The sequence below is a fragment of the Palaemon carinicauda genome, chromosome 35 (assembly GCF_036898095.1).
Source record: "Palaemon carinicauda isolate YSFRI2023 chromosome 35, ASM3689809v2, whole genome shotgun sequence".
In the NCBI taxonomy this organism is placed as follows: Eukaryota; Metazoa; Arthropoda; class Malacostraca; order Decapoda; family Palaemonidae; genus Palaemon; species Palaemon carinicauda.
This window is the reverse complement of record NC_090759.1, coordinates 77,685,486-77,695,485: the sequence shown is the minus strand read 5'-3', so window position 1 is coordinate 77,695,485 and position 10,000 is coordinate 77,685,486. Positions and strand designations below refer to the sequence as shown.

The 10,000-nt window shown below is 35.3% G+C and overlaps 1 protein-coding gene across 1 annotated transcript in view; it reads right to left on the bottom strand.

The window, feature by feature from the left end:
- The window catches only part of LOC137627901 (echinoderm microtubule-associated protein-like 6), an 84,985-nt gene that overhangs the window by 66,388 nt on the left and 8,597 nt on the right, over nucleotides 1-10,000 (bottom strand). The window contains exons 6-13 of the mRNA XM_068359345.1: nucleotides 9,887-9,995; nucleotides 8,725-8,789; nucleotides 8,404-8,573; nucleotides 6,409-6,546; nucleotides 5,464-5,569; nucleotides 4,245-4,395; nucleotides 1,012-1,221; nucleotides 648-806 (exon numbers count right to left, since the gene is read on the bottom strand). Coding sequence (XP_068215446.1) covers nucleotides 648-806; nucleotides 1,012-1,221; nucleotides 4,245-4,395; nucleotides 5,464-5,569; nucleotides 6,409-6,546; nucleotides 8,404-8,573; nucleotides 8,725-8,789; nucleotides 9,887-9,995 — 1,108 coding nt within the window. The remainder of the gene's footprint in view (nucleotides 1-647; nucleotides 807-1,011; nucleotides 1,222-4,244; nucleotides 4,396-5,463; nucleotides 5,570-6,408; nucleotides 6,547-8,403; nucleotides 8,574-8,724; nucleotides 8,790-9,886; nucleotides 9,996-10,000) is intronic.

Below are 10,000 nucleotides of genomic sequence, written 5' to 3'. Positions count from 1 at the left end.
AGTAAAAATGAGGAATAGAGTGGACAGTGACGGTTTATATATGAAAGCAAACTGGGTGTTTCCAATTGTTCTAAGGTTGTTTTTAAGTGCTGGAAGGATTTTTACTCTACACTTTGAAGAGGGTCAATGTGTATTGGTCGAAATATAGGGATTTGTTTATATTTCCTTTGTGTTTTTTATGGGCCTTTTTGAAGAAACATGTTAAAATGTTAGATTACAGTTATAAGTAAGACATATAAATGCATATATAAACAAACATATACATATATGTATGTATGTATGTATGTATGTATGTATGTATGTGTATATATAAATAAATATATATATATATATATATATATATGTATATATATATATATATATATATGTATATATATATATATATATATATATATATATATATATATATATATATATATATGTATATATATATATGTGTGTGTATGTGTATATATGTATGTATATATATATATATATATATATATATATATATATATATATATATATATACATATATATATATATATATATATATATATATGTGTGTGTGTGTGTGTGTGTATGTGTGTGTGTGTGTATGTGCATGTATGTACATAATCATGTAAGTATCAACGAACAAAACCCACAACAATTATGAGCAACAGTACCTCTATTAGTATTCGGAGTCCTCTTCCGATTAGGCCTGAACCTCCACAGGAAAACAGCGTGGTCTGCCCCTCCCACTGACACCACGAATTCCGAGTCGTTCGTCCATCTGACGTTTGTCACGTGTTCGCTGTGACCAACGAAGCTTTGGCATTTGGAACCTGAAAGGGTCGGAAGACTTGAAGTTATCGTGACTAGGAGAAGGACACTCTAAAATCAAACCATTGTTCTCTAGTCTTGGGTAGTGCCATAGCCTCTGTACCATGATCTTCCACTGTCTTAGGGGTAGAGTATTTTCCATGATAATGAATAAAATATTCAATATTCTAATACGAAAAACAAAGAGCAAATACAGAAACAACAAACCTCTCTTTGGACAAGGGAATCTGAAGAGCTTCACAAGACCATAATCGTCTCCTGTGACGATGCAGTTGAAGTAGAAATTAGCGTCGGCCGCGTTTATGTCTGACACGTCCGAATACTTGTGCCAGAGTCCCGCCACCTGAGAGCCCAGGACCCCAGTCCACGAAGACCACTCCACTTCGGCGATGTCGCTCTCGTCCACGATTTTCTCGTCTGAGGTGGATAATGAATGGGAATAAATTGGTACTATTTTCTCGTCTAAATAAGGAAAAGGAGGAATAAAATGGTACAATGAAGTGGGGGAATAAATTGGGACTGCTTTCTCGTCATAGATGAATAATAAAGTGTGGGAATAAATTGGTACTATTTTCTTCTGAGATGAATAATGAAGGGGAATAAATTGGTACTATTTCCTCGTCTAAATAAGGAAAAGGAGGAATAAAATGGTACAATTTTTTCGTCTGAGATGAATAATGAAGGGGAATAAATTGGTACTATTTCCTCGTCTAAATAAGGAAAAGGAGGAATAAATTGGTACTATTTCCTCGTCTGAATAATGAAAAGGGGGAATAAAATGGTACTATTTCCTCGTCTAAATAAGGAAAAGGAGGAATAAATTGGTACAATTTCCTCGTCTAAATAAGGAAAAGGAGGGATAGATTGGTACTATTTTCTCGTCTGAGATGAATAATGAAAAGGAGGAATAAATTGGGACTGCTTTCTCGTCATAGATGAATAATGAAGGGGAATAAATTGGTACCATTTTCTCGTCTGAATAATGAAAAGGAGGAATAAATTGGTAAAATTTTCTCGTCTGAATAATGAAAAGAAGGAATAAATTGGTACTATATTCTCGTCTGAACAATGAAAAGTAGGAATAAATTGGTACTATTCTATCGTCTGAATAATGGAAAGTAGGAATAAATTGGTACTATTTTCTCGTCTGAGATGAATAATAAAGTGTGGGAATAAATTGGTACTATTTTCTCGTCTGGGATGGATAATGAAGTGGGGGAATAAATTGGGACTGCTTTCTCGTCATAGATGAATAATGAAGGGGAATAAATTGGTACTATTTTCTCTTCTGAGATGAATATTGAAGGGGAATAAATTGGTACTATTTTCTCATCTGAGATGAATAATGAAGTGGGGGAATAAATTGGCACAATTTTCTCGTCTGAGATAAGTAATGAAGTGGGGGAATAAATTAGTACAATTTTCTCGTCTGAGATGAATAATGAATGGGAATAAATTGGTACTATTTCCTCGTCTAAATAAGGAAAAGGAGGAATAACATGGTACAATTTTCTCGTCTGAGATGAATAATGAAGTGGGGGAATAAATTGGGACTGCTTTCTCGTCATAGATGAATAATGAAGGGGAATAAATTGGTACAATTTTCTCGTCTGAGATGAATAATGAAGTGAGGGAATAAATTGGTACTGATTTCTTGTCTGAGATGAATAATGAAGGGGAATAGATTGGTACTATTTTCTCGTCTAAATAAGGAAAAGGAGGAATAAATTGGTACTATTTTCTCGTCTGAGATGAATAATGAAGTGGGGGAATAAATTGGGACTGCTTTCTCGTCATAGATGAATAATGAAGGGGAATAAATTGGTACTATTTTCTCGTCTGAATAATGAAAAGGAGGAATAAATTGGTACTATTTTCTCGTCTAAGTAAGGAAAAAGAGGAATAAAAGGGTACTATATTCTCGTCTGAGATGAATAAGGAAAAGTAGGAATAAATTGGTACTATTTTCTCGACTGAATAATGAAAAAGAGGAATAGATTGGTACTATTTTCTCGTCTGAGATAAATAATAAAGTGTAGGAATAAATTGGTAGATTACATGGATAAAAAATAAAAGACACGTAGGTTATACAAAAGATCTACGATATTAATGTCTTTATACTTTTACACGAAAGGTAATAAGTCGATATATTACTCCAATCTCAGCTTGCGCGCACTCTAGAGTTCCCTAAATATTACAGGCTTTGATTTTCAATACACTACAGACGTATCGTCGTCAATTCTTTCTACATGACTATTAATGTGTACACATCACGAAACTGTTCTAAGTATAGTGATTGTGACACTATTTTAACCCTCCAATATATAGTTTGTGAATATAATTTTTTTAAAGCACATTCAGATGTATGTATTGGTTAGAAAAAATTTTCTGATATTTTAACTTATCCGGAATTTTGTTTTCTGTTTTTATTGGTTTAATTCTTTCAAGAAAAACAGGTTTGATGAAATTCAAATGTCTATTTATTATAGGTTTAAATTCATAGCTCGGCTTTTATGAATAAAATGTAATGTATTTCCATCCCTTTAATAATTTAATAATAATCTACATGACTAAAAAATTTCAAAACACATAGATTTAACATTTCACCTCTACTGACCTTATTACCTCTGCCAACGAAGTTGGAAGGATGTTATGTTTTACCACCTGTTTGTGTTTTTATGTGTATGTGTTTGTTTACAGACAGCTTCCTTGCCACAATTTTAATCGTTGAGTAATGAAACTTGCAGGGCTGACTGTTACGTAAAAAGCTGAAAATTATTACATTCTAGAAGGTCAAGGTCAAAGGTCAAGGTCAAGCAAAATGTTCAATTCACGTAATCAACCATAAGTTTGGACATCGTTGTCACGGAGACTTCAAATTTGGTTCATATTTGAGTGAATGAGAATTCACGCCAATTAACACATGTTAAGGTCGAAGGTCAAGGTCAAGTAAAAGGTCAAATTCCGGTAATTAACCATGCGGCCACAATTTTAATCGTAAAGTATGTAAAGAGCGTAATCAGCCATAAGTTTGGACATCGTTGTCACAAGCTTCAAACTTGGTTCATATTTGAGTGTATGAAAATCCACGCCAACAAGAAATAAGCTACTGTGACGGAGGTCTGCACTCTATTGCGTGCCTCTCTAGTTACCATTTTTTTGGCTTCATCACATTCTCCAACTGTTGTCACTTCACATATACCAAACACGGGGTTCATCTTAACAGCTTCAAAATAAGCTTGAAAGCCTTTCCTATTACTTTAAAGTTAAATGGCCATCAATTACCGCTTATGCTGGGGTGAATGTATGGTATCATTAAAAAAGATAAGATCCGGAATTGATTAATCCATGTATTAGAGGTTTCAGAAGAAGCTCAGGAAAAAACACTGAAATGGTTTGGTCATGTCGTGAGAAGAGAGTACGAACACGTCTTACTGTACCTGCCACGTTGTAGATGAGTCTCTCGCTGGCGCCCGAGTTGATCTGGATGTAGTCCGAGTTGCTCGACCAATCGAGGTGGGTGATGAAAGATGAGGCTCCGGAGAGAATCTGGATTCTCTTGTATCCTGTTTCGACTGCATAGATGTCGACCTTCAAAATAATATTTAGGAATCAATGTCTCGAAGGTAATACCATTAGAAAGTTTTATTCCAGCTGTTACCAAGTTGTGGAATGATCTTCCTAATCGGGTTGTTGAATCAGTAGAACTTCAAAAGTTCAAAGTTGGAGCAAATGCTTTTTTGTTGACCAGGCGGACATGAGTCTTTTTATAGTTTATATATGACATATTTGTTGTTGACGTTGTTAATAGTTTATATATGATATATCTCTTTTGACATTACTTTTTTTAGAATGATTTATTGTTAATTTGTTCTCTTCAGTTATTTATTTCCTTATTTCCTTTCCTCACTGGGCTATTTTTCCCTGTTGGAGCCCCTGGGCTTATAGCATCTTGCTTTTCCAATTAGGGTTGTAGCTTGGATAGTAATAATAATAATAATAATAAATGTCCTTTTAGCTTCGTAGTATTTATGAGATGTATAAATCAATTTAGTCAATTTGAAATAAAGTTTTATAAAGGCGTAGTTTGTTAGCCATGCCGTATGGGACAGGGATTTGGCCAATAAAGAGTAAGAAAGAATGCTGGAAGTGGCCTAGATGAGGTGAATGTGTGGTGTCACAAAAATAAAATAAGATCCGGAATTAATTAATCTAAATACTATAGGTTTCAACAAAAACTCAGGAAAGAAGACTGAAATGGTTTGGTCATGTCATGAGAAGAGAAGATGAACACGTATGTAAAAGGGGTTATGAACACGGAGGTGGAGAGCAGAGGAAGGAGGGGAAGGACAAAGTTCGGGTGGAAAGATAAATTAATGAATGACATGAAGGAAAACGGTTTAAGAGAACAAAATATACAGGGAAGAGGAAGATAGAGAAAGTTGATTAGGAAACAGTAACCTAATATAGAAATGGGAAAAGCTGAAGGCAAAGAAGAAAAAATTACTTTAGTCATGCAGTGTCACAATATTTAGATATACATTTAGTCACGTAGTGTCTATAGGAATTTCCCTTATATTTTTCTCTTATCTAAATGGTATAATTCCTTACACAAGAACTCATTATTTAATAGATACTTACAAAATACACAATACTTACAAAATTATCATTGGAAGCAACTGCTAAATATGCACCGCAAGGCGAATATTTGAGGTCATGTCGAACTTCTTTTCTGTCGGTTACGCGGTGCTGTTCTTCCAAGTTCCTGAAAGGGATTTTAAACTTTTACGATGCTGATGGGAAATAAAGTTCCATTTTAAATCAAAATTAAACGCTGGCAATGAATGAATTCGAAGTATGATTATTATCAGTTTAATGCTCATTTGTTGTTATAATATTGTGCTTGGGATGTTACTGTTAATTCTTGAAGCACTGTAATGTTCTTCTAAGTAAAGATGATTTGCTTTACGACGTTAAAAGTGGTTACTTAGTACAGAGGGGGTTTGTTTTATGAGAATACATTATGCACTTACATACTGTAGTACCATAATTAAAAATTTTGAATTTCCATATAACTGTTATGATGTGGGATATATAAAATATATTTTGAAATACTATAACTCAAGCTTTACTACTGTAGCAGTCTCAATATTTCAGGAATATGAACTTCAACAAAAGTAGTTATTGAACTATTAGAATTTTAAAATGACAAGTAAACACAATATTACTAAATTCAGTTTTGAAATACTATAATTCATGCCTTACTACTGTAGCAGTCTAAATATTTCAGGAAAATGAACTACAACAAAAAGTAGTTATTGAACTATTAAAAAACTGAATTTAGTAATATTGTGTTTACTTGTCATTTGACAAGTAAACACAATATTACTAAATTCAGTTTTGAAACAATATAAATCAACCCTTACTACTATAGCGGTCTAAATGTTTCAGAAATATGAACTTAAACAAAAAGTAGTTATTGAACTATCAGAATACTAAAATGACAAGTAACTACATTATTATCAAATTTCAAAATAAATACAGCAAATTTACTATGATTTTGATTTAGAATTATTCCAAATACAACAATATTGCCCCACTCACTCCTCGAGAAGAACAAGGAAGGTCCCTTTCTTCAGTCCAACGGCAATCTGTTGACCGTCTGGAGAGAACGCCACGGCACGAGCTTCGTCGTTAAGGACGGTCGTTGCTAAGGGCCTGTGGTCTTCCAAGTCCCATAACCTGATAGGTAGATGTATGAAATGAAAAGTATTAGATGTCAAGGTAGGATAAAAGACACACCATCCGCACACTCACTTGGCGGCAGTTGGCGCCTGCCTGCCATGGGAAAACATATCATACTTGCAGGTACTCCATCAAAAAGGAATATGGATAAATGAATGCAGTTCTTGGGCTCTAAATGCATTGTTTTCTAAGTGCTTCAATAATGTGGATTTGACAATAAACGACCGTCTTCCAAGTCCCATAACCTGTTGGGTGGATTTTTTTAATTAAATAAAAAGGAATATGGATGACTGAATGCAGTTCTTGGGCTCTAAATGCATTGTTTTCTAAGTGCTTCGATAATGTGGATTTGACAATAAACGAGCAGGGGTTGTGGTGACCAATGTGGTAACGTCCCTGACTGGTGAACGCCAGACTGGGGTTCGAGTCCGGCTGAAACTCTGAGGTTCGAGTTCGGTTCAAACTCTGGGGGTCGAGTCCGGCTCAAACTCTGGGGTTCGAATCCGGTTCAAGCTCTGAGGTTCGAGTCCAGATTAAACTCTGGGGTTCGAGTCAGCCTCGAACTCAGGGGTTCGAATCCGGCTCAAACTCTGGGGTTCGAGTCCGGCTCAAACTCGTTAGTTTCTTTGTGCGCTGTAACCTTACCATCTTTGTGATCTAAGGTCCAGGCTTGGGATAGCATATGCTGTAGATCTGTCTGCTGAGTCATCAGCAGCTATTGCTTGGCCCTCCTTGATCCTAGCTTGGTGGAGAGGGGGCTTAGGCATTATCCCGTGTTGGAGCAATGTCACTGTCCCTGGCCTCTGCCATTCATGAGCGGCCTTTAAACCTTTAAATATACGGTGTGAAATGATGGATGCCTTGGAATGCATATGATAAAATAAGTGTGTAGGTCCTGTAGAGAGTAGGGTTCCCCTGCAGTATAGGACCAGAAAAGCAGCCCTTGAAAGGAAGGAACAAAAAGTGCAGCCGTTTCTAGTTCACTGCAGGACAAAGGCCTCAGACATGTCCTTATTCAAGTCAGGGATCGGCCATTTCATCACCAACACTTACCCTTCCAGATTAGTGATAGTGGGAAACTTCGGTCTGATCGCTCACAGCAAACCAACCTAGTATGGGTGTCCGTGACTAGTACAGCTTTGCTGATCATGGCAATACACAAACCCTTTCACCACGTCAAGGTATCCCAACTCAGGCCTTCTCCATCATGAAGCTCAATACTACAAAGTATTCTAGAAGTTTTATTCCAGCTGTGACCAGGTTGTGGAGTGATCTCCCTAATCGGGTAGTTGAATCAGTAGAACTTTAAAAGTTCAAAGTTACAGCAAATGTTCTTATGTTGAACAGGCTGACATAGGCCTAAGTGCTTTTATAGTTATATATGAATTATCTGTTTTCATGTTATTAATGTTTTTTTAAATATTTTATCTTAATTTTTCATTACTCCTTATATCGTTTATCCATTTTCTTTTTTTCCTGCCTCACTGGGCTATTTTTCCCTATTGGAGTCCTTGGGCTTATAGCATCTTGCTTTTCCAACAATAGTAATCTTTTTTAATGAGACGCATTTGCACCGACTCACAGCGGTGCCCTTTTAGCTCGGAAAAAGTTTCCTGATCGGTGATTGGTTAGAATTATCTTGTCCAACCAATCAGCGAGCAGGAAACTTTTCCAAGCTAAAAGGACACCCCTGCGAGTCGGTGCAAATCTGCCTTGCTAAAAAGAATTGACTATGGGGTCGTAGCTTGGCTAGTAATAATACTAACAATAATTCGTGTGAGACTAAATGAAGATACGGTACTTCCTATTCCACCTTGTATACCCATGTACCCATCCCTTGTACTCAGCCCTTACCTGACAGTTTGGTCGTCCGAAGCGGTGACCGCAATTGACCTGGATGGATGAGTAGCCAGTCCCCACACCTCCCCCAGGCCGTGACCCTGCACGATGCAGGCCGCTGCGAGGTTACCGTCTGACTGAGTGGTCACCATCCAGATTTCGTTCTTCTCCGTGCCGAAGATCAACTAGAGGAGTGGAATTATTATTATTATTGTTGTTGTTGTTGTTACAACGTATCTTAAGTACCTGTGTTATTTACTTATATTTACTTAGAACGTATCTTAATTACTGGTTTTATTTACTTATATTTACTTACAATGTATCTCAAGTACTCACTTTATCCCCAAAGGTAGCGAGAGAGTGAATAGGCCCGGGACTTTCATATACCAGACTCGGAGCTTCTGAAAAAAGGTGCATTTTTTATAAAAAGTATTAATGAATCCTTTTTTTAATATCATTTTGGATTCCTTCCTCATCTAAACTTGTAATTTTTTCTTTCTTTTTCTTTCTGTTTTTTCTTTTTTCTTTTTTTTTTTTTTGCAAATTTTATCTAGCCTCGTGAAAATCTCAATGTTTATTCGAATAGTTTATTCATTATTCTCAAATAATTTTATTTTATTTGTTCAATACTTCTTATACCGTTTATTTCCTTAATTTCTTTCCTCAATGGGCTATTATTCCCTGTTGGAGCCCTTGGGCATATGGTAGCTTGCTTTTCCAACTAAGGTTGCAGCCAAGCTAATAATAATAATAATAATAATAATAATAATAATAATAATAATAATAATAATAATAATAATAATGATACTTGAAACAGGTCACTTCGCCATGAGTCCTTCGTTATTATATCGTATCAACGGTTTTTTTTTTTTTTTTTTTTTTTTGAGTGAGGATCTTAGGTACGTTCGTATATGTACGATAAGATGATAGAAGCTATAGAATGACAAATGGGAAGATCATATAGTTTATAGGACTGGATTATATTGATTGAATTAGGCCATGTGACTCACACAGGGCCCTGGGAGAGCATTCGCCACCGAAGTTCAAATAGGGGGAAAATTAAAAAGTTGAACTAAGAAGTAAAAGTGAAAAGATATTGAGAAAGTTCTTACCATGACCTCAACCAAATGAGATTCTGTATTTAGCAAAGGATAAGATTAAATGTTTATTATTATTATTATTATTATTATTATTATTATTATTATTGCTGTTATTATTATTATTATTATTATTATTATTATTATTATTATTATTATTATTATTATTATCATCATCATCATTATTATTATCATTATTATTATTATTATTATTATTATTATCATAACTAGCTAAGCAACAACCCTAGTTGGAAAAGCAGGATGCTATAAGACCAAAGGGTCCAACAGGAAAAAAATATCCCAGTTTGGAAAGGAAACAAGGAAATAAATAAACTATAAAAGAAGTAATGAACAATCAAAATAGCCCAATCTAATCCCCAAAAACTGAAGACATTTCTTACCAGGAACAGAAGAGATTTTATTCAGTTCTTTGTCGAATAATCCAATTGACCCGTCTTTGCCTCCCGTCAGTAATCCACCTGGGTAGACTTCTATTGCGAGAACACCACCCTGGA